This window comes from Parus major, chromosome 9 (genome assembly GCF_001522545.3).
Source record: "Parus major isolate Abel chromosome 9, Parus_major1.1, whole genome shotgun sequence".
NCBI classification, from domain to species: domain Eukaryota; kingdom Metazoa; phylum Chordata; class Aves; order Passeriformes; family Paridae; genus Parus; species Parus major.
Window position 1 is genome coordinate 6238871 of NC_031778.1, and position 25440 is coordinate 6264310.

Below are 25440 nucleotides of genomic sequence, written 5' to 3' on the forward strand. Positions count from 1 at the left end.
AGACAAAGAAAAGGGAAGTGAAAGCTCCAGTTCTCCCCTCTCTGACGCAGGTTGCCAGACACAGCTTTGCTCTATCCCACCTTTGGGGATTTAGAGTAGGAAAGATCTTTGAATCTGTCTCACAGTAGCTGACAGGGAGCTTTGGTCAAAAATCCCTAGCACAAATCAGCCTTTCAGCCTGCTTCTATGCGTGGAGACATTGCAGTAGTAATTTATTTTTTTCAATTCTTTGATGTGCCCCCCTCACACCTAGTTAGATATGAGGACTAGTCAAGGCAGGAATGGGGCAGTCAGTGCTATGTATCCTAATGCATGGTGTGTTTCTGATCAGAGGTTTATTTATTCCCCATAGAGACCTGCAGTGGGTAGGACAGACAGACAGGAAAAAGATGAAAACTCAAAGGATCTGGCAGGAGATCATAAATTGGATGTCAGGCCACCAAAGCCTGGGGGACTGAATCTGTGAGGGAGCAGAAGAGATTACCAGCTGGGACTTTTGGACACAAAGTGGGAGGGAAAGGCAGGGAACATGGGCTTGCTCGTCACTTCAGCGGCAGCATGAAGAGGCAAAATGGGGGCTGCAGGGATATGTCACACTCCCTCTCTGAGCTGTTCAAGTTGAGGAAGTTGTCCGTGGCTGAGTTTCCTTTCCCTCTCTGTGCTATTGAAACAGGAAGCTGGTGAGCTGAAGCTGGCTGATCGTTACACACAGACACACAGGCAGCTCTGGCAGGTCCTGTATTGGCGTTCAGGTTTCCTCCAGCTCCAGCGATGGATCAGTGCTGGTACCACGGCAACATCACTCGCTCCAGAGCTGAAGACCTGCTCTCCAAAGTAGGCAAGGACGGCAGCTTCCTTGTGCGGGCCAGTGAGTCAATTGCTTCAGCATATGCACTCTGCGTGCTGTAAGTACAGCGTTCACCGCGCCCTCAGCCCACACTGCTGTCCCTGCTGGGCAGGGGTCACCCCTGCCTCCTCCCCAGCACAGAGGCAAACAGGTGCTGTACTCACTGGAAATGTGCAGCCCTCATCAGAGCATGCATGGCTGGTTTCACCAGACTGGGCCATGGGGTGGGAAGGGTTAGGACCCAAGTTGAATAAACCTCTAGTTATGTACTGCTGAACTGCTCACGCTGCTCCTGCCCCGATTCAAAAGGAGAGAATGGTCAAAGGCACTGCTGCTGGGATCTGAGAGAAAATAACCTCTTGAACTTCTGGAGTGTCTTAACAACTTGGGTCAAGTATTTATCTTTAGTGACCTCAGTCCTGAGCCTGGGATCTCCCAGGCACTTTTCTTGCTCTGGTTCAGTGTATATTTGAGCTCCCTGCTTGTACTGTGTTGCATTCAGCAAAAGGCTTGAGATAGTTGGAGCTGTGCAAAGTATACCCAGCACAGCAGTGATTCCACCTGCATCATTAATGTGCCTCATGGGGTAAACGTTTCATGTGGGAAATAGGGAGAGAAGTGTTAGCAGCCCTGATCCCCCCATTCGGGGTTCGGTCAGGGACCAAGAGAGCAAGGCCTCCCTCCTGCTCTGGGTTTGTGAGGGGCAGGTTTTTTTTCCTGGAGGCAGGAGAGCAGGGATGAGAGGAGACTGAAGTCAATAGGTAAAATCTGAGTCATTTGAGTCCTAAAGGGAGATCAGACAGTTGCTCCTTGCTTAGGAGAGATCAAGAGAGCCCTTGTGGGACCCTGTCAGATCCTCTTTGCTGCCATTTTGCAGCAGATCAACGAAACTAATTTCATCTTTACCCCACATTACATTACAAGCAGGTTTCTCATTTTCTGTCTGAAAGTATATTTCTTGTCCTGTGGAAGGTGGTGCTGCTGTTTGTAACTCTGGGCTGCTTGTCTCTGAGGCCAGATTCTGGTCAGCACTGCCTGCTGCCGAGGGGTGTGGGGCTGGGTAACTGCCCCGTGGGCGTAGGTGTTGGACTGCCGGGGTGGTGGCTGGGGAGTGGGTGTCTTCACAAGGTGCAGAGAGCCTCGCTACCTGCCTGTTAACGTGCTTGTAACAACACATGGAAGAATTTTGTCTTTCTGGAGGGAGCAGAGAAAGAAGGGCAGCTGCAGATGAATAGCCAGTACTAGCAGGAGGGAGGAGGGACAATCCTGTAACAGGGACTGAGGGCCTGAATGGTTAGTCAGAGAACAATTTACTAGAATAGACTGTTGCTTCCATTGAGTGATTTTAGTATTACCCCACTGATTTGACTTGTAACCAGTATGTACAGTATTTTCACTGAGTGGTGGTAGGGATTATAGAAAGGGAAGGTGCTGCAAAAATGCCTACTAACGTGCATTTGCATAAGTTTTTCCATTGTAAATGTTTATGCAGTCAGCTTTGAAAGCCTTTTGTGACTTGAGAGACATGGGATCAGGAAACAGAAACAATATAATGACCATGATTTTCTGAAACGGGAGCCAAAGGTTATATTCTTAAATCCATTCTGAATTAGCTAATATAAACGGCTTGATTAAAGAACTGGGGAGCACCCAGCCTTGCCAGCCAAGAGCAACTGGATCAGAGGTGCAAAGGGCTGACATTAATTACAGTCTGGGAAACCTCACACAGACTTCTGTCAAACGATCTGACAGGCTTTCAGTTTATGCTAGTTTGCAGTTAGTTTGTGGAGAGGTGGTGAATAAGTCCCTCTGAATGTCATCTCCACAAAATGGGCACATTTGCTCAGAGATGTATCAGTTTCAGCTGTGCTACTGACTGGGAGGTGTTTGAAGTTTAAGCTCTTCAGTTACTTCTGTTTAAAAAATAGAGAGGCTGGAGACAAAGAATGGGAGAGTGGAGAATTAAAGGCTGAGTGCAAATTGCTTCCACAAAAGAGAATTATGTTGAAAAGGAGCAGGTGTCAACTGTGTATACATATGGAAAACAGAAAAACCTGAAATTTGCTCTGAAAAAGAAATATAATATTCTACAAAGCTCTAGTATTTACTGGGCAGATCAATAAAGATCCAGCAAAAGCATTAATTATTTTAATATCATAGAACTAAATAATGATTTCGTTGAAGAGCTGCTTTAGAAAAACAGGGTTTGTATAAATATAGACAAGTGGGGGAGGTGTATTTGGAGAGCCTTTTAAGGGTGCCGTGTCTCCTTTTCTGAAACTTAGAGCAGCAGCATTTAGAGACTGAAAGGCTGGGGAATGCTCCTCCCCCTGCAGGGCTGTCCCCTGTTCTGGCCACACTGTCCCATAAAAGGCAAGAAAAAAACCCCTTTTCCTCCTCCTTTCTCTGTGCCTAAATAATTTGATCTACCAGCTTATTGAGAAGAAATGGGCTCTTTTACTCATCTGGAGGGGAATGCCTAAATCCAAAAGAACCTGCTTAGTGTTCTGTGCACCTGAACTGGTACCATTCCTCCAGGAGATCTTCTGTTGGCAGTTCATTCATGAATGGCTGCAGGACTAATGACACTTCTAGAGGTAACACTCAAGGACCAGCTGCAGCTTCGGGACTCCTCTAAGAGGACCCTGCCTGTGAGATGCCCTTTCTCATGGTGCACTTGGCACCAGGCCTAGCACAGCAGCCCTGTTTAGTGCTCCAGACACTCTCAATACACACATCATCACCTGTGCATAAAAACATATAGCAGGAGAGGAAGGAGAAATTTCCTGTCTTGTCACACTGTTGCCTCTTCTAATTGTCTGAGAGAACAGGAAGATGACAAGTAATTGGAGACTTGTTTAAACGGAGGCTGATGTTTTATTTACCCTCCACATGGACAGCCTGAACTATGGCTGAGCAATTCTGAACTCAACCCAGCTTTTAGGGAGGACCTAGAATGTGGCAGAAACTTGGACCATATAACTTGACAGTCAGGATGCCGAGGAGAGGACGCCTAAGGGTAAAAATGGAGTAAGAGGCCCGGTCTTCTCCATCCACACACATTAAATTAGGGGACTGGCAAGGAGGATTCCTGCTTTTGATCCTAGGAGTGCTCCTCCCTTCTCCTGTCTCACCCAACTGCCCTTCTTTCATTGTTCCTATACTGATCTTACTTGTTCTCAGCTCAGCCCGCATTTTGTGACCATTCCACAGGTACTGCAGTGTTTCTGTTACAACCAAGGAAGATCTGAGTATAGATTCTGTTCTTTCTTTTGAGAAGAAAGGGGCTGAACCAGCATCTTTCGTTGGCTCAAAGCGATATTGTTATATTTTAAGTGCTTTGCAGATGACTTAAAAGATTTGATCAATCTGTTATGAAAAAGGTAAAAATATATTTTCTAGTCAATACTTCTTGAGTGAGCTGCACAAAGCTCAGCAACTGTTGAGGAAGGTCAAGCTTACAGTGCTGTTCAGGTGTCCCTTGGGCTCCCGTGCATTGATGTGACCCTCCACTGAACACAAAACCCCTCCATCCCCCCTTAAATAAGAATCTAATTGAATTTAGCTGGCAAAAAGTATTTGTTGTGGGTGTATACATGATGCACATGTATATTGTCTATCCATACCAGGATGGTGAGATGGGTTTTCATTTAGGCTGTTGTTTAGGATTTGTGGATAAAAATGTGCCTGGCTGTTGTAGTATGATTTAGCTGAAATATATTAATTGTTTTTTCTAATACAAGTCAATGTACTAGCTCTTCAGTTTACTCATTTATTGCTGATTTTGGCCCTTTGCCTTTTGAATTTCTGCTTTTTCATTTCTTCCTGAGACGTCTGCTCTACTGACAGCTAGAGCCACTTGGTGTTTTCTCTCTTTCTGGCCAGAAGAAGAGTGGAATAGCTCCCTCTGAGCTAATGCTGATATCACTTTCTGCAGTGACATCTGCAAGCAGACGTTCCTGTTTCAGTGACCAGGAACACTTCAGGTTTGTGTTAGTCTGCAGACTCCAGGGAAAGAAAGTAAGAAAGAGAAATGGTTTAAAACCCTTGTGCATGAAGCAATCTATGTGTCTCAGGATTTTACAATATCTTTTCTCATAGGGAGGGATGACATAGTGAGATTCCCTTCTGGACATGGTCTAACCATATCACCTGTGGTCTGTTCCAGGTACCGAAATTGTGTTTATACCTATCGAATTCTGCCCGATAAAGAAAATAAGCTAATCGTCCAGGTAAGCCATCTTTCTACTATTTGGTCCCATAAAAATGTACTTGAGAACTGCTGGTTTTCAAAGTAATTCTAACCCCAACACAAAAAAAGACATAAGGAATTAAACTAATGTCAGGCCAGCAGAGTGCTGGTCTCTAGTCCACTTCTGTGGAGATTTCAGTCTCTGGTTTGGTCCAGAACTGTGGCCATTGGCACACTCGTTAGGACACATGCCTTCAATTCAGCGGCACAGCCATGTTTTATGTATCTGAGAAGCCCAGCATGTGGAATAACTTTTCCTCTGAAGCCAACTTCTTATCAATACATCATGGATCTTTTCAATTCAAAATTGCAGCACAGTTGCCTACACCTAGAGAATGTAAACTGAGTTCTGGTCTCAGGATCCAGAAAGTACCAAGATTGAGGGCAGGAGTTTCAGATGTTCTGTTTATTCCTATTTTGATTTAAGAGCCTAAATGAGCCACTTCCCCTTCCGGTGCCACCTCTCAGCCCCCTTTTTTTTTTAATATAAATCATGAAACATGGTGTGAGGGAGAGGCATGGTATCCTACAGCCCCAAGAATTGGGCATGGGTTTACTGGGCAACAGTGGGGGCTGCAGCCAACCCATGCTCTTGGCACAGTCAGTGCTGCATGGGCATTCCCATGGTGGAAATGCCCGTGCTACCCAGTCTGCCTTGCTGATCAGAGTGGTTCTACAGTAATTCCTTCCCATTTCAGATGACAACTAGCTTCCCACACTAGAAATCTGCCAACTTCATGAGCAGCTTGTATGTCTCATGCACCACTTTATTGGTGTATTTCCTCACGTGCTTTGGGGTTATCAGTGTTTCTTTGAGATCTCCACTAAGAGGCAGCATATGTGAAATTAGAGTCATGAGTTAGTGAGAACAGCTACATCTAGCAGCTGTGCGCTTTTGGTAAGAACGGTGGACTGTGTGTCCTGGGTGTACACATCCAGCTTGGCTCCTTCAAGACCCACTTTTGGGTAGTTCATGCTGTTCTCAGCAGCCCCACTCAGATGCAGCTCTGCACAGACACAGCTGTATTGCCTCCAAGGCTAATTCCAGGCTCTTGGTGTGACCAGGAGCAGCCACCATGGCCTGTCGGCCTTGACAGCTGAATTCCCCAGAGCTACTGAGATTCCTCTGCCTCACTTGCACTTCTGTTTCTGAGGAGGAACTGGCAGCAGGAGTCTATGCTGGACTTGACCTGGGTCTGTAGTGTTAGAATGGCATGTCACCAGAGTTCATCCCTCTTCATGGAGCACTGGGTGACTCTGTGCAGAGGAACTTGTGCAGGTTCAGCTGGGTGCAAGCTTGGGACCAGCACCGAGCTAGAACCAATAACTTGCCTTTCCCACCTGGCTCCACACACTGTGCTATAGGCTCTGTGTAGAGACACTCGATTCCCTCTGTCTTCTGATTTATCCCAGCCATTCTGTCCTAAAGAGTGTGTTTTGGTGCATTGTGCTGGTGTGATGTGGTGGTGGTAAGAGCCCAGAAGGTGATATGGTAATACTCATTGACAGTACCCAGAGCAGCTGCAGAGATCAGGGTCTTACTGTGCCAGAGAGCTCACAGGATGGAGCCCCACAGGCAGAGACAGTATTTGGGGATACCTGAGGCCCAGGCAAGGGGCACAACTATCTATGACCCACATGCTCTGTATCATGGCCAGTGTGGGACCCTGGCACTATTAATGATGTCCTTGCTCTTTGTGCAATGGTGTCCTGCTACACTGGCAGCAGTATGATGAAGGGAATTTGTGGAACCCTAATTCTGAGTAACTTTGGGGTATGAGTTTGACAGCTGCTTTGTCTTTTGGAAAACAAGCACAGAAATTATCCTATGTTGGGTTTTCCCCCTGTGGGAGAAGAAGAAAGGCAGGCCAGAGGGTATCTGCAAAGGCAGCCCCACAGCCCCACATTTTGTCCCTCCATGCCCTGGGCAAGCCTTGTCCCCTCCTTGTTCCTCAGCTGCCCTGTTGGCAGATCATGTGTGAAACGCTGGACGTGCAGCCTGGCCTGCGGCCTGTTCATGATGCCATGAGTAACAGGAGAGTCTGAAACCTGAGCAGAGAGCAATGTGCCTGTGTGCAGCTACTCTCTGGAGAGCGCTGGGGCACAGGCTGCTCGCAGCACCTGCCAGTGAAGGTCTGTGCAGGGAGTTCTGTGCGTTACAACCCAGGAAGATGCGAGTCGCACTTACCAATTTGTGCTGGAACCATGGTTGTCTCTTCTATGACAAAGGATCTGTTTTCATGTACAACTCTTGTTTGCAGAGTTGTACATGTACAGCACTCAGAGCACTGCAGCCATAAGAAATCTGTGTTCCTCTCTGTTGTAACAATAGGTAGCTCTCATGCTGGATCAAGGTTTATGAACAAGAAATTTGTTTCTCTTGGGCGCTATGTTGTGATGGTGAGGGATTTCTCTTGTTCCTGTGTCACTGAATGCAGAGCGACTGTGGTGGAGTACCTTTGTAAGCTGGGTTTCCAGGAGCTGTAGGTTGAATATCAGGAGTAGACTAAATAAAGTGTGTTGTTAACTCATGTTTTGAGGACACAACACTTCCTGCTTTGTGCTGCCTTATTCCAGTTCTTGGTACAGTGTTCCAGCTGGGCCAGGCTTTTTTTTGGTCACTTGTCTACTGATTTTTGGAAAAAACAAAAACTACTTCATGTGTCTTAAAAGATCAGATTTTTGAAAAGATTACTTCTTTGAAAGGATGTAAAGTCTGTTTAAAAGCATGGAATATGAACATTTTTTAAAATCCCATTGAAAAATGAAAGGGTCTACTAATCCTATGGAACTAGATCAGGTGTTAAATTAATACAGTAGATGCTTCTCATTTCTGGGTTTATAAAAATTATATAGGAGAGATTCAATACTCAATCTTGAGATTAGCCTGTGTTAGTTACAAATATGAGACCTGTTTATCAATGTGACCTTTTTTTTTATTTTTTACCTGCACAGTGCTTCTTCCTTAAAAAGGGCTGTCTTCCTGCCCAGAGCTGGGCTGTTGTCTGTCAGGAATTTTTCTTGGTGACAGCAGGTTTAGAAGGTCTGTCATATCACAGCTACATACACAGCACATACGATATAACACCTCTCCCTCTGCCACTCTGGAGTTTTTTCACCCTTAAAGCTGCAAGTTGCATCACTTTTTTTTAAGTCATGGAGAGTACATTTCATTTTTTCTTGAGCCTGGTCCCACCCTAGTGGAATGATAGTGTCATTTTTTTTGCGTGGTTAAATTAACTGTTCAAGGACAGGTGGCAGAAAGGGAAATACAGATTTTTGCATGCCAAGGTGCACTTTTGCATTCAGGGTGTAGGAAAAAAAAAATATTGTCATATGTCCTTGCAGCAATTTGTGGCGTGGTTTGTGATCTGCCATTGGGATTTTATATCTGCAGCACCTCTACAACAGATAGCATGGTCAGGAATCGCTCTTGCCTGCCATATCTAGAATTCTTCTGTTGTTCTCCCAAAGCATACTGATCTGTAGAGGTCACTGTCAGAGGCTGTTTTCTTTAAACTCAAATGGAAGTTTTGCCTTTCTTTTCTGATGAATTTTCTCCTTTCATTACTTCAGACTTCATATTATATGAAAGCATGGCTTGGATGAATCAAACTTGCATCCTGCTGATGAAAACGTTTAAGGAAGGAGGGTAGGGATAATGAAAACCCCTTGAAACACAAGATCTGTAACAGCAAGTAGAGATCTTTAGGCTGAGTCATCAAGATAGTCACCAAGATATCCCTGCTAGTTTGCAAACTCTTGCTGTAATGAGAGAGAACAGGAAGAGAGCAAAAAAACACAGTTCCACAGAGATTCAGTAGCAGGGACAGGAGACTGGAAATAACTGCCCCTGAGTGAGCTTGGCTGCTGCCTGCCTGTGGGCAAGTCACAGCTGGAGTACTTCACTTTCTTCTCTGTGAAAACACATAAATATGATTTTCCCTTGCTCCAGTGGGGAGACATAATTAATGTATAGTTACTGAATGTTTGGAGATTAGCTAAATGTAATCATGTTTGTGCAAAGAGGGGTGAAGCAGCAAAGGAATCTTTGGGCATCACAGTATCAAACTAAACACCAGACACAAACTAAAGACACTAAAACTGACATTTTCAACTAGGTATCTATGGTCAGTTCTTGCCATCCAGATTCACAGAAGATATAACTTTCCTGTGCTGTCACTGAAAGCATCTCATTTATTCAACTGGCTGAGGTGTCAATAATGACCCTCATCAGTGCCCACTCGGCATTCCGTATGACCTTACCATCCCCTCAACAAATGGGGAACTTGGCCTAGTTGAGGATTGGGTTACTGAAAATTATTTTAGACATCCATCCCTGTCTGCCCTTACCAGGATCAGAGGATGTGTGTGCTACATCAGTATTCCACCCCCTCATTTTGGACGTGCAGTCAAAGCTGTCACATAGTCAAATCTGTAATCAGCAGGAAATAAATCAGTTTTTCATCTGGGTGGGTTAAACTGTCCTTGACAGGTCCTGTCTCTGTTGCCTAAAGATAACCCTCTTAAACTGCCCACCTTGGCAGGCTGCAGTCAGGTGAGGATATTCCCAGTATTATTGACTCTTGTTCCATGTGAGAAGGCGCTGAGGTCAAGAGCTGCTTTTCAAAGCCTGTGGTACTACCCTTGCCTAACGCTTTACCCTCTATTGCCTTTATATACTTCACCTTCAAAGGGTCACTGCCAAGAACACAACCTGCCTCACCAGTGAGGATGCTTGAAAGAGGTGCTGAGAAGAAACAAGACAGTCTTGGCTGGTCAGTAATAGGGATTGGAACAGGGGAGGGCGGATTTTGATGTCCTTCAATTTCTAGTGCATCTCAAACAGAAGTTCACAGCTCGCATTATCTGCTGGTGCAGTGAAATCAATCATTTCTCAGGGGCAGCTAGATTGCATCTTATGTTCTGCTTGTAGTCTGCCAGATAACACTTTATAGGTCTTTTGCAAGATCAAGCACAGGCCTCGTGCCACTGTGTGTGAAGGCTGGGGGAGATACTCTGATGGACAAACTGCAGCACTGCACAAACAGGGCTGGCACCAGAAAGGCAAAAAGGACAGAACTCTGTGATGGCCGCCAATTCTCCCCACAGCAACAGCAGCATTGTCTCCCCTCCAATCCCTAGAGTGAGCACAGTGCTGAGCTCAGCCCCTCACCCCCCAGCCAAAACCTGGCAGCATTTCTGCACTTCCAAAGAGAAAGCCCCTGAGCTAACAGACTGCAGCCAGCTGCACCTTTCCCCCTGCTCCATGGCTACATCTTTTGTCTCTCTTAAACATCGTCGTTATCATCTTAAACAAACATCGTTTGTTGCTCTTAGGTAACAAACGAGAAAGTTCCCTGAAAGAAAGGAATAAAAGCAGAAAAATCCTAACATGACTTATCACCTTTTACACTAATATAGGGAAAAGGGTGTTGAACCAAGACTATGCCTTGCATAGCACATGCTCCAAGCTCCTTCATTTTTTTAAGAACTTTTTTTTTTGCTTTGAGCAAAACTGTTTGACCAACTCAAATTAATTGTGGATCTGAAAAAATGTGGATTACCATGTTGTGAGAAGGGATCACAAAAAGCAGCCTTCTTCTCCTGCTGTACAAGAGAATGCATTACAGTAAAGAAAGCATTAGTGTTTTCAAAGTTATAGCCTGTCTTTTTCTTTCCTCTTCCCCTCCCTGGGCTGTCCTAGCTGCCCAGCTCTTTGACAGAAGGCAGCAGTGTGTATGCACCTTCCTGCTCCCTGCTCCATGGGAAAACATGGGAAATACTCATTTTGCACTCATAGTGCCAGATCATCATTCCTGTGTACATGAACACTTCTTGCATTTGTGCTGAAATTCACTATTTTAAAAATTTGCATTTATACTTATTGCCTGTTGCAAAGGGAGGGCGTGGCCCTTTTTACTTGTGCATTTTTCTAACTTCATTGAAAATTATAGATTTTCAATGGCAGCACTGTTTTACAGTGAGTGATCATACAGCTATTTTTTTTTTTTTTTCCTCTTTCTGCTACTTTTCTTCTAGTCTGACACTGGGCTTTGTGCAACAGGAAACAAATAGTGCTATGTGAGCAGTTAGAAAGCAGGCCAGCAGCTGTGACTCACTGTACCAACTGACACTAAGAGCAGATCACCAGTGTGCTCTGCAGCTCGCAGGAGTTAGGAAAATCCATAAACACTGTATAGGGTTTTCTGCTGAACTTCGCATCCCCAGTGCACTTCTAGAAACACATTTTTTGGGAACCATCTTGATTTATACATTGCATAGTGGTAGACTAAATATGCCAGAACAAATTAAATTCTCCCTCCTGGGATGAGCTAAGATGTACAATGAGAGGGGTGCCTGTCACATCACTGTTGGTAGGACTGCATCTGCTCCTGACAAGGATTAGTTCTGCCTTCTGTTTACGAGTCCTGCAGGGTGGAGCTGGGGCAGAGGCCCCATCCGGTGTTCAAACTGGCTTTGGAGCACAGGCTGCTGTCCTGATAGCAGTATCTGATAAGAGCTAAGACTTTAGATCAGTTCCTGCATTCCTGGTGTCACTGCTGCTGTCACCAACGTCAGAGACACTGTCTGCCTGTGCCATATGCAGTACCAAGTCCATTGTCAGCCCTTTGCAGAGGTGCAAAGTTTTAGTTGTTCTCTTTGTTGCTGCACTGTAATCTCAGTGTGTTGTGCTGCTCTGGCTCATGTGGCCATGAAGAGGTTTTCTCTAACAGGACTTTATGATTTGCTGTGGAGTTTGCTAATCTATCTGTTTAATCAAAACTTTTCTACTGGGAAATTACCCTGGAGCTGGTTTCACTGGGTGATAAAGCAAAATAAAACACTTCAGGTGAGGCTCAGCTATCCACCACTTACATCTTCTGTCACAGCTCTGTGAAGTGTTTATACCTGCTCAACTCTGATGGTGCAACCTCATGGGCTCCAGTGAAGAAAGGGCAGGCACGGATCTGCCCAAAATGCCACTTGCAGACTGCACAGTGGCTGTTTTAAGAAAAGATAATTACAAGAATGGAACAGATTCCATTCGAGTTATGTTACTGCAGAAAGCTCACTGTGCTTGTGGACTCTGTTCACACTGCAGGGCTGAGAGATACTCAGAGTGATCACTTTTCTTGGATAGAAAGAAAGCACAAGCAAACAACCAGACAATACTTATAGGCAATGTATTGAAGCATGGTCAGGGCAGCACATTTCAGGTATGTCCCAAACCATAATTTAATTATATTAAGCTTCATTTTATTACCAAAAATTTTAGATACTAAAATTTGAGTTATTTTTCAACATAAATTAATGTTGATTTAAATCCATTTGCAAAGTACTTTACACATAGGACTGAAAATATTTTACAATTAAGACTTAGCAAAATCCATATATTGCATGCTTCTGTAAACTATCCAAATCTGTTTATACAAGGAAAATGGTTTTTTTCCATTCTTGCATCTGAGGTAGGAGTGAACTTAATGCACTACACAGGTTTTGGAAAGCTGAAAGAAGCAGCATTTAATGAGAGAACTAGGTATTTCCTGAAACATGCACATTCTTGCTACTGAATCTCTCATTATACAAAATTCTTCATACAAACAAACCATATCCAGCTTTTGTCTAGTTTGAATCCTTCCAGAATGTTTCCAGTTTCCTGAAATATTAAAAAAAAATCAGACAATATGGTTTAAATCAAGTTAAAGTGATACTATTTTGTTTTTCAACATTCAAATAAGGTAATCAGGTATTTGGAAGCTAATGCATGCCATGAAGTGAAATCCCTTATATCTGGATGTGCTATCAGAAAAAAATCTCCTTTTAATGAGGGAAATGCAAATGAATGTCATTAATTTCTGTTGCAGCAGAACTCTCCTTAGGGATAGAAATGAGACACACTCTCATTTAACAATGTGAAAAGGGTCCTTTTTTATTCTCTTTACAGCTTAGCCATCCTGACTCTGCCTACAGCAAGCTTCTGCTCTAGGGTCCCAACTGCAGACTGACTGCTGGACTATGACAGCAGGCTCTAACTCCATCAGACCCAGACTGACCTAACAGCAGATCTTTCACTCTCCTCCTTGTTTCATTCTTCTTTGTATTTCTCTTGTTCCTTTTTCCTCAGAGCTCCTCTACCTTTCTCCTGACCAGCCAACCCATCCCTTTTATCACACGTACCTTTATTTGTCACAGCTGTGACCCATTAAAGGCAAGGCTGTACCTCTTCTTTGGTAATAAGTACAACAGTGATTTATCAGGGGTGAGGTCACCTGTAATCCCTTCTTCTACAAATTTACAAATCCCTACACCTACAAATTTATTTTGCTGTTTGCCTTCCAGTAATTGTGTTATGTCATAAAGCTTTCATCATGCTCAAACAAATGAAAATTGCAAATAGCCAATCCTTGCTGAAGGTACAAAGCAGCCTCCAGGAGCTGCAAAATTCCTCTAGACTCTGGAGATAAGGATTAGGGCTGTTATACAGTAAGCAGCTTAACAATTACATTTTATTTGTTTCACCTGTTATCCTTTGGAGGAGCTTTGACCACCCAAAATCACATACCCAGCACCTCTTTCCTACCGTGCTGGATCTTCTCCCCACTCTGTTACAAGAGCTCAGGTGTGCAAACAACCGAGTTACAAACATGTATAACCCTGAGATGAGCCCTGGGACATCCTCACCTCAATGTCTCCTGGACTTGCAAAAGGAAAATTTTCCTGAAATTTTGGAACTGTTATGGCAGATGAGAAAAAACAACTGAAAACTTATGCAACCAACATTATTAACAAGAAAATACTCTAATTTTTGCAGTAATTTGATGGATATTAGCTTTAGTCACATATTATTCAATCCATTTGGTTAAAACACCATTTCCACACCCCCCTGCCCCCAACCCCTCCCTTTTCCCACCGACACAGGGAGACAGGGCATGGCGGTTTTGGTAAGTTCATCACCCAAGATCTCTTTCAGTTCACTCAGGGAGAGGAGTTTTTCCTCTGTTATGCCGTTCACTCATCCATGGGGTGCAGTCCTCTAAGGATGCTCTAGTTTGGAAGCAAGGGCCCTCTCTTCTTTATCTCTGGAAGCAAGGGCCCTCTCTCTATTCCAGTCTCCCACTGGATCACAGCTATCTCTGGCATCCACCCACTCTGGCATGACCAATATTTTCACGACCTGCGAGTGGATTTCTGCATCCCCTGTGGACCTCATGGATTACAGGGGGCAGTTTGTTTCACCACAGATCTCACCATGGCCTGCAGAGGAATCTCAACTCCAACCCTTCCAGCACTTTCTCGCTGCCTTTCTCCACTGACCTTGGTGCTGCCATGTTGTTTTCCCTTACATGTCCTCACTTCCTCCTCTGTCTAGAAGAAAAACTGCTTGTTTTGGTACCATTGCCAGCAAGTTCCACCAAATCAAAGATCCTTGCAGGATCCCACAGCGCTGAGAGGTTGATCTTATCTAAATTCCGTGATGGGGAGTTGCTCACCATGTTTTTGCCTCTGGCCAGGTAGCCCTGCCGCCTCTGCGGGCACTGGCGGCTGCCGCAGCGCTGGCGCTGTTTAACTCCTCTCTTTGTGTGGGGCACCAGGAAGGAGAAGCCACTGCCATCCCTGCCCCTCTGCCCAGGGCACGGCTGGCCAGGGGTGGCCAGGCAGGCGAGGCTCACTGCAGGATGCACTGGGATGGAGGTGGCCGTGGCAGCAAATTACCGTGGGCTGTGCTGGGATGGCCCCGGTGGTGGCGCCTCGTGACCCCTGGAAAAAACTGCACTTGAGCTGCTTTGATTTTCTTCTTAAATATGTCATTACAGAAGTGTTAGCAACCTCTCCAATTGGGCCAGCAGCATGTCCATATTCAGAACCATCAGAAATTGGCTCTGTCAGACATGGTGGAAGCTTCTAGCAGCTTCTCACAGAAGCCACTTCTGTGGCCCTCTCCAGCTACCAAATCCCAGGCTGTGCCAAATCAACACAGTGTTTTATATTTCCAAAGACTTCTGATGAAGCTTCAGAACTCAATTTCAGGTATGCAGGAAGACAATCGATTATTTCCCTCTCAGCTGTGTGGTAATGAAACATTGTGTTTTATTGCTTCTGAGCTTTGAGGGATGATGGGCCACAGAGGAAAGTGCTCATTTACAGGCAAGTCTTGAGTTGTTTTCTTAAGAAAAGAGAAATTATTATGTTGTTTGTGCTGTATGAGGCTTTTTGTCCTGATCATTTAAGATAGGAATTAGTCTTGAAAAACACAGATTTGTTTACAGTGAGTCTTATGGAAAGTACTGCTGTTCACTACAAAATTGTTTCCACACTCCATACTGACAAGGTAATGCCCTTCCTTCTTCAGAGATCTACCTTGATTTGCTGAGGAGATGGATATTTGCAGGCTGAATCCCTCCCCATGCAGACATGGAACTCATCCAGCACATTACAAGTGACATGTTGGCTCCAGTTAGATCTCATTCAGTCAGTCTGCGCTGCACCCTTGGGGAATGGGACCAACACAACCCACATGGGCTGCAGCATATTGCTGACATAAATGTAAAATACAAAGATACACTTACCTTTGAATATCAACTGAAAGTATTGTCCTGGTTGCACTTGTTTCGGGTAAAGAGGGTCTGTTTCACCAATACTCTTCACATTTACCTTTTGGTGGTTGAAGTTATTACAGCTTTTAAACTAAATTTAGCATCCTTGAGTTTTCAGATTGCTGCATAAATGTGTGCAAGGCTTGATTTAAAATGACAAAATAGTTTAGGGAAATGAAACAGACTTTAGCAAACATAGCTCAGACTCAGTTGTTTCAGTCCCTCTGAAAGAATGAAGTCACAATGCAGCTTTTGGTTGTTCTCAGACCTTTGCCCAGCTGTCTGACTGCTTATGTCTTCAGTTTGTACTTCTGTCAGAGTTTTCAGTGTTGGTCCTCCTGTCTAAACTGGTTGAGATCTGTTCCATCCCAGGCTTCTGAAGCTGTTCCTCTGCAGTATTTTAAAATGCTAATTTTAATGCTACTGCATGGGTACAAGCTGGGTTCAGCAAACCCCATGGGCAAAGGATGGTGAAGCTCCCTCTGGGCTGGAGTTGGTATCTGTTAGTAGACTGGTAAGCCTGAGTTAAAATTTCTGAGTAACTCTGCATTAAGCCTTATTCTCCAAAACTTGGTGGGGGTTTAGTGACCTGTGCTGTTTAACAGTCTTAGTATCAAGTGTTCCTTGTGATCAGACACAGCAGGAGCCATAGACAGGCACTGGTTGCTCACAGAGGCACAACAGGGTAGCCTGTTGCCATTGTACATTCCTGTGCATGCAAACCCAGAAACTGTGAGTCCAATTTTGGGGGCCAAAGTGTAACAAGAACTGTGTAACTTCCATATTTTTATTCCAGAGGTGCAGTTCAGGGGAGAACACAAAAGGAGAGGGTTTGAATGGTGTTTTCTTTCTGCTTTTAGTTTTGTGGTTAGTTTTGCTAAATGATGTGTTCCTTCAGGCTGGGTTCTGTATCTGTTCAGTCAGCAGCTATGGCTCAAGGCTTCCAACTGATTAAGGGTTTGCAGTAACTGAATGAAATAAGGGACAGCCCCTTGAAAGAAAGGACAAGTGGTCATCCTTAGTGTCACAAACAGTAATCAGCTGCTGTAGCTAAAGCCTGAAGAATTCTGCAGACTGAGACAGGAAATTGTAACTAAGGTGCCTACCCTTACCGTGCATTGCTTGGGGGGGTTGAATTATGCAATCCCAGAAAATGATGCAGTTCAATGTGGTGCATGCAGCTGCTTCCCATGCACCTTCTGCCTGCATTGCTTTGCTTCAGCAGCATATCTTAGTAAGTATTACCTCTTTAATCTTACATGTTTCCTTTCCCACTGGATAGTTTATGTAATTTATGCATATTTAGTGCTTGTTGAAACTGGGATTCATTCAGCCAAGAGGACAATAGGGAAAGCAGAGAGATGATTATGGATCCTCCACTGTCTGCTGCACAGGTTGTAGAAGATCCCCAGGAATTCAGTGTAAGACTGATGTGGGCTGAGGGATCCTGCCCAGCTGTGCAGACAGAGCCATTGTGGGCATGTCTTCACCTGTTTCAGGGAAAAGTTCTTTCTCCTAGGACTTCAAACACCACACACAGTTGCCTGGGTACGTATTTATTGCCTTCTACAGAGGGAAAAGCTGAAGGGAGCTTGGGAACTTCCATGAGAAGCAAGTAACCTGCAATAGTTCTCCCAACCCAGCTACTGTCAGCCAAGAGCACTGACAAAAGCACAACGATGACCTCCACTAAGTGCCTTCAGAAACAAATGACTGTGGTACATTTGATGCCTTGAGTGCACTGCTAACTCTTGGGATAAGTTTTCAAGCTTATCTTGGTAAGCACTAGAGCTAGATACTTCATGCAGAAATTAAAATGGAAATTTTCATTTGACTTCAAGTGTTGAAGCTCTTCAGTGGAAAACCAAAAAGCACAAGGCATGTGATAAAACCACTAAAGTTCTTAGAAGTAGCATACTCCAAAACTTTTACTTAAATTCCACCTACACACTACAGAAGTGCTAAAAAAATGCATCAGATCCTCATGGATCTGCAGGCCTTGCTCATTCATCATCAACTCATCTGACTTGCACCCTGTAGCTAAATTTAATACCAGTCCTTCATGTTCCATCATGGAACTGTACTGTTGTTTACTTTTTGTTGATGTAAATCTTATTTATTATAACACAGAGAAATGCTAAAAGGGTTGTTTGCTCAGCAGGTTTCTCTTGGTGCTACAAGCTGAATCATTGTGTGTTGTATTGGCAAAATCTTTATTGAAGGCTGGAGTTTGAATGGTTTGTTTAATGTGAAAAATGTAAAGAACTATCCCAAGTACATGATCTTTCTAGAATTGTTTGGTGTTCTTCCTGGCTTCTGTCTATGTTAGTTGCATATTTGTCAATTAACATACTTTTTATGTGAACCATGAAGTGCTGGAGCAGAGTGTAATGGGGTCTTTAAGTAGGATCTGAGTACATTGTTTTTATGATCTATCTCTTTATTGTGTGTGGAGAATGCCAGTTCAAATGCCTTCCACAGGTCCGTCACCACCCAGAGCTTCTAATATGCTTTTCTTTAGGAGGTAGAATTTTAGCAAGGAACTTGAGATAAAAATCTGGCAGCCAATTATACTCTACTGAGAACTCCTTTCAGTATTCCTTTCCTTCATCAGACTCTCCTAATTTGCAAATGTCCCAGTTCTGCCTGTGAACATGACTAGTCTTTAGGCTTCCAGAACAAAGCCTGGATTGGGTCACAGATAAGAAAACTCTTGCATGGCCAGAAGAAATCAAATGGCAGATATGAGAGTTAGGATCTTTTTTAGGATTAACTGCAACTGGGCTCACACATAGAACATGTTAAGCATTTGAAACCAAGAATGCGTTGTGCTTCTCAAGTCCTTCTCATGACACCACACATAGGAAAAAGTGAGATGGCCTTTCCCAAAATTGGAAACTTCAGCAATCCTATTTTTTATAATGTTTAATAAGAATGGAATTGTGATGGAGTGTGAGTAATTAATACACAGAGTCTCTTAAGTCAGTATCATGCTTAAAAAATGGAGCTTCTGATAGTATGTACCGGCATCCCTCAGTTGCACTGGAGGAACAGAGGGAATTTTATAGGATTGACAATACAGTTATTTTCTTTTTTTTTTCATTTTTAACTCAGATTTTTTTGGATGTCAGATTTTCAGCCAGGATTACAAGTAGAAGTAATATGTACTTAGTTGTTATTAAATTGTAATTCCTTGTTTCTTTCCATGAATCATCTCTGTCAGAAATTCTGAATCCCTCTTTGAACTCTATGAATTCCATGATTTTCACCCAAAGTCTTAAAAGGTCACTGTAGCAGATGTGACATGTATTAACAGACTTAATATCAGGATCAAAACAAATGTGGAATGAGACAATAAGCCTCCATCATCTGTCACCTTGGAGGAGACAGGGACTGTTCACCTTCCATTCCCTCCAATATTATTCAAGGTGTATTACTTATAACTGCACTTACACTGTGCAATTCTCCCCAAAATTTGTATGATCTTTTTTCAAGCGAGGAAGTGCTGCTCTGGCCACCCACCAGCATCCTCTGCCCGTATTCCCTAGATTCCTCCCCTCACCTCTTCTTTCATGCTTAGTTCCCTGGCAGAGGCCCTCTTGCTGAGCTTTTTGCAGCAGCAGAATTCCCTTGCCAGCCCACAGGTTCCCACCTCTTATTAAAGTTCATTTCTTTATTGACCCTCCAGGTCACAGGAGCCCTCTTTTCCTCAGCCACACGCTTCTCTCCCTCTGTGCTCCTAGGTAGCTCCATTTCTTCCAAGCCCCAGGTGTTGCATTCAAATTAGAGTACATTTCTGGGTGGCTTATATTTTGGAAAGTAGCTGTTTCTCCCAGCTGTGATTCCTGTCTACAATCCCATTTTTGTGATATGCTCCTGAAACTTCGTAGCACAAGATTTGATCTAAAAATAAGTCAGGTTTGCTAACAAAATGAAACTGAAACACAGTCAGGTTGCTAAAAATGCTTTAAAAATCATTTACCAGGAATTTCATAGCTCTTAGGTTCACTTCTTTAGTGAAATACAAAAAACTTGTCTACATGAGAGCCAAACATCAATTTTAAAATGCCACCTAGACTTCCTAGCTAACAGATAGTCTTGAAGACAACTTTTTTCTAAACCTCAAAACATTTTTTTTCCAAATCTAAAAGAAGAGAAGAGTTCCTGCCAGCCTGTAGAATTGTAGAATTGACCTGATTTACCATTTTCATTTAAGCTGGTGGGTATTTGCAAGAAATTTGTAACTTTGAAAACTTATTGCCTGTTACTGAAATGCCTATGTATGTGTTTAAATACCTGTTTTAAGGTACTCTGTTTAGAAAAGATTGGCCTCAAGCAATATAACCAGATGATCAGTTTCCTAGTTCCTCCTGTGCCTTGGCACAGGAAAGGAAAACACTTCCTCTTCCTTCTGAGGGCCCCAGACTTCCTGTGCCATCTATTTATACAATTGTTGTAATGAACCCCAAGTTAACCAGTTAACTAGTTCCTCTCCTAGTTTAGCATAGGCTTTACATCTTTTTACTTCATGTCTTTATACTTGCAACTTCTCTTAAAGACATGTTCAGAGCTGCTCCTCATTAAACCTGTGTTTGGAGTGTCTTTGGCAAGGCGTTCTCTCGGCCAGATACAAAGCAAGACCAGATTATCACAGCCATACAAAACCCGTTGAAAAGTTCAGGTGGTTGAATTTGGAAAGGGGGTCACAATATTTAACCAAAGTCTGGTGATTAAAGGCATTATTTGTACCTGTCCAGATGAAATGAACAGCCTAGAAGCCAGTTCAGCAAGAAAACAAGAGCAAGTTGTAGCTAGATGTGCTCAGCCATTTTACTGTGAGAATACAGAGGACTGGAGAAAATGGAAAACTGGAAGGACATGCAGAACTGGGGGCAGGCTCTGGGGGACAGGAGACATGAAGACATCCTGTGTGAAAGAAGGTTCATAGCCAGAAGGGCTGGAGTCAGATGTGGAAGGTCTGAAAGCTGTGGTTTGGGATGCAGTTGAAATGGTAGGGCTGGTGGTGAAAAGCATGATCATGTTCAGCTTTACCCGTGCTCTTCAAGGGTTCTGGATCTGGATGAAGGAAACTGGGAGGTTTGCAGAGGGCTTCCTATAGTCAGAGAGTGTGGAGTGGCAGGAGGCCTTGCAGGTGTCTGAGCCCAGCGTTGCCCTGGTTTTGAGCTGAGGCAGGATCAGACACTTGCTAGCTGGCTCTGGGGAGTGCCTGGGCGCATGGCACTGCTGTCCCCTGGGGCCTTGCAGCACGTCTGGTTACCATCTTCTTTAGAAGAGAATTTAAAACTTGTAAGACTGCTGCTGTGACATCTCCAGGCTGTACCTTTGCCAGACCATACAAGTTCCTTTCTTCTGAGCTTTCTGTGTGAAACCCATTTTCCAACTCTTCAGTCTTCCCTGGAAATTTTCCTTGGGACTTTCTATGGTACTTTATATGTTCCATAAGAATTGGTGCTCCAAGCTGTCCACAGCAGTCCAGCTAAAGCCTTATGGAACTAAGTACAGCGGAAGAATTTCTTCCTGCATCTTGTATGACACTCTCATTAATAGATCTTGGAGAGACTTCTGCTTTGAATATAGCTTCCCGCTATAAAATTGCTGCTCAGTCTCTGATTCATTGTTCTCCAAATTCCTGTGTACAACTCTGCTGTTTTGTGGGCTGTTCCCTAAATTGCATATGTTCACTAGGTGTTTCCTTTCCATATGTTAGGGCTGCCATCAGCACAAAGTACCAGTGGGGATGATGGAAGAATCCCCACGGAAGGAGAGCCTGCCATCCACACCTCTCTGGTATCCCATGAGCCCTGTGAGCACATTTCTGGGGATGTGGTGTGTTGCCATGGAGATGACACTTGCCATCCACGTTTTTAATGACTTGAAACAATTCACTGTGCAATTAAAACAAGATCTATCCTGTGATAATCCTGAGGAAACAGTTACTTACTAAATGCAGGCAGGGGGGCGGGAAGTGGATTTCATTGTTGGCTCTGCTGGGGTGGCTCCAGCTTGCTCTGTGCTGCCCCGTCCTGCTCTGGTTTGTTCACAGTGCCCTGTTCTGCCTCTGTTTCCTGTCTCAAAATCCAGGACAAGCTTGTGTAAAGTTTAGGCTGCATTTTGCCTCACTCCTGTCATCCAGAGCAGTTGTCTGGAGGATGTTTATTAATAGTTTACCATCAGTCCAGTTTTTGGTAATGTGCTCTGCAAACATCTACAACCTGACTCAATACCAGTGCTTCATTATCCACCACCACTTTTCTTTCCCCACCTATAAACCAATGCCACAAGTTCAAGTGGGAAGAAAGCAGATGTCCTAGCAGATGTCCCAGATTTGGGCTGTTTTCCTCACTTGCTGGCAGAGATCAACCCTCAGGGGGGTCATCTGGCAGCCTGTGCACTCACAGCAGCATTACTGAACCAGACTTTCAGTGTTCAACTGATGCTGCTCAGGCATCGTCCCTGCAGTCCCAGGCAGTGCTGGCTGGAAACACACCACAACCTTGGCCATGGTCCTATTGCTCTGTGGCTGGGAGCAAAATGCTGAGCTGTTGGATGTGGAGTGGCTCATGCAGCACAGGCAGTATCTGAGTACCTTGCACCTGGTGTTCCAAACAACCTGACTGTTATCTGTCATGCAGGCTTTGTGCTTCTCCTGTTGGTGAGGGGATGAGAACATCCCCTCCCTAATGGATAATAATAATAACAACAATAACAACAATAACAACAATAATAACAATAATAACAATAATAACAATAATAACAATAATAACAATAATAACAATAATAACAATAATAACAATAATAACAATAATAATAATAATAATAATAATAATAATAATAATATCTTGCTTTTACTGTTCTCTCTCCCATTTCAAACAATGCCTCTGTGCAAAGCAGGGTGTCCTGCTCTCTTGTGGGGAGTGTGGATGTTTGGGGCAGTGTTTGAACTGGGAGGAGCTCATTTCATAGCTCAGGCACAGAGTGGAGAGGGCTGCTGGGCACAGCTGTGTGTTGGAGGGGTGCAGCCCTTCCCATGTTTCCTCTGTTGAGATCCTTGAAAATAATAGCAATTATATTAATACAAAAGAAAATGAATGAGAATAATCCAGTGATTTTGCTTTCAGACTTTCATGATAGCTGAGCTGATGTGTAGCAAGGTGGTGCCACTGCCTTTTGTGGTGTGGGGAAGAACCCTAAAACTCCCCCACTACGAGCGTGTGCTGAGCAGGCCTGAGGCTGCCCATCCTTTCCTCTGTGCTTGGCCATGGCTGGTTGGAGCTCCCAACCCTGCTGGTTCCCCATTTTCTTGTTTCATCTCTCACTGTCTCTGTGCAGCTGCTCAGGACACATATTCTTTCCTGAATTCTGTCTTAAAAAATGAAATGCTGTTCTTTATTTTACTGTGTGCCATGGGGAGTTGGTCCTTTTTCCCCTGACTGGACTTGGGGAAGGTGGACTGTCAGAGGAGCTGGCACTGCTGAGATGGAGGCTGCTTCTCTTTGGGAATGAGCATCTGGATTCAGATACAAAGCCCAGCTCCTTGACATGGTCATAAATTCCAGTTATCCTTGAGGGAGGAGAAGGGGGGCTTTATCACAAAAGGTGGCTGGGTGCAGTGGGCCAAGTTAACAGAGTAGAAGGGGTGCATAACAGCAGAGCCTCTGAGCTCATGTGTGCACCCAGCCAGGCTGCATGAGAGCTGGGGCTGATGGCCATGCCGGGGAATTTGAGCTGGAACACAGGCTTCGGACTGTGCAGAGAGTTAGAGGAAGGAGGCCTGTTGCAAAATGCTCCTTCTGCTTACCACAGAGACCAGGACAGTTTCAGAGACTGAACTATCCTTGGCAGCAAAAAGCGCTAATTCAGCCTTTCCTACCACTTCTATCGAGACTGGCCTGAAAAGAGCCTTTCATGGCAGTCTGTCTTCCTGCTGGCACACTGGGAGAGCAGGAGCTGAGGGGCAGAATAAGGCTGAGAAGACAGTGTTTGGGCAGTGAGGGTGGCAGGGATTCTGTGCAGGGACAGGGGCCTTCAGGCACAGTCTGGGGAGATCTGGGGAAGCAGGCAGGTGGTAAAGTAGCAAAGGAAAGTGAGGGAGAAGTTGGAAAGAGGAGGAGCGGAGCAGGCTGCAGTAATTCAAGAGGTAGAGAGAGCACTGACAGCAAAGCTTTCCTCCTACAGGGATGCACATGGCAAACCCTGACCCAGTTTGTCCTTGGTGTTTTTCGGGGTCTGTGTCTGTGCTCTGGTGGGGCTGTTGCCTTTTCCCAGGTGCCCTTTGGGGTAGCCTAGGGCAAAGCAAGCCACCCCAAGCCTTGTGCCTTATGAGCTCCAGCCTATCTATGGGGGCTGCAGGTGGGCAGAAGGCAGCCCAGGCAGGGTAATCCAGAGGGTTAAGTGTGGGTGATGCTGCCATGGGCAGGGCACGGAGGCTGAGTGTGCTGCCATCCCACCACCAGAGCTGCTAACTGTGCCCTCTGGGCTGCTGTGGGGGTGCTGGTCAATGAATAATCACAAAAATAGGGATTTCAGAGCAGAAGAAGGTACTGCATAGAAAATGAACAGAGAGCATGGAAGACTGGCTGAACTATTCTTGGTCTATTCCAGTGCAGCACTGTGACTTCAGGATCCTTTCATACGGTGGATTAGAGTTGATTTTCCCTTGACAGTTTTCCCTGATTCCCAAACTTTGCACTTAGCACCAAGAAGCAGAAGAGTCTGGGAGGACCCATTAATTGGTGTAAATGAGAAGTCATTCCAAATGTGCAGAGTCTGTGCTGCTCTAGCAGAGCAGGGTTTGGCCTACACTGGGTAGAATCTTGAGAAGTTTTAACCAATGATTTGTTTCAACATCTTCAGCCTCACAAAAATATAATCCAGTGTTTGTGCAAGTATTGCCTTCATGCTGAACATGATGTTTTCCGGTGTATGAGGATAATAAATCTTGTTAAATGCGGGAGCAGTTATGTGGAAGACAGAAAAGGAGGCTGTACAGGCAGAGCTCTCAGAAATATCACCCATGTTTGTTGTGAAAATGTGCCTTGCAGAGCCTTTAAAGACATGCAGGTGTAGCTAAAAATGAAAGGTATTTTTAATGGCAAGCCTGAGGGCACTGATGACTTCAAATGCCCTTCACTTTTGAAAGCACTGTCCTAATTTCTGGCCTGAGATTTTACTCTTTAGGAAAAGTTAAAAAGAAATCTTGTTGCTGCTAGGACTCACTGAAGACATTTTCCTGTGCTCTGCTGTGGTTTTTGCTCACATCTCACTTGTTTAATTTCTTTGATTTTCTACATTGGTCTTTCAAGCAAAAAAGTTCATAGAGAATAAGAAACTGAGCAAAGATGAATGGCAAGTAAATAAGCTTGTTCAAACATGTATTGAAACTTTGTGTGTTACTTTTTACAGGCAATCACTGCAAACCCAAAATAAATTCAAATACCCTGCCTGTTAGTCAGAGGCAGAATGTCTGTGTAACAAGTTATGTCAAATTGGAGGCATAGCTTTAATTCCTCACTAATTAACCATGTTTCCCCTGCAAAATCTAGTTTTATGCATGCATAACAATGCCAGTCAAGCCTGCCATTGGGGTGATCACGTCTTCCTTCAGATTGCCCAGCTGTGAACAGTTCCCAGTGTTGCTCTTTTAAGTCAAGAACAACAGCCTCGTGGGGATGGAAGACAACTGCTCTCCGCCATTCCACTTCTTGATCTTTTATGGCAGATAT

At 44.3% G+C, this 25440-nt stretch overlaps 1 protein-coding gene across 2 annotated transcripts in view; it reads left to right on the top strand.

Annotated features, from left to right (window-relative positions):
• Positions 1-25440, top strand: part of INPP5D (inositol polyphosphate-5-phosphatase D) — a 58121-nt gene that overhangs the window by 6472 nt on the left and 26209 nt on the right. Inside the window, exons 1-3 of one of the 2 annotated variants that reach the window (XM_033516875.1) lie at positions 816-905; positions 4733-4833; positions 5016-5079. In XM_033516875.1, the coding sequence (XP_033372766.1) occupies positions 4763-4833; positions 5016-5079 (135 nt within the window). In that variant the 5' untranslated portion in view covers positions 816-905; positions 4733-4762. Of the gene's footprint in view, positions 1-673; positions 906-4732; positions 4834-5015; positions 5080-25440 lie in introns of those variants that run through there. The other variant, XM_015637175.1, reaches the window with a different exon arrangement.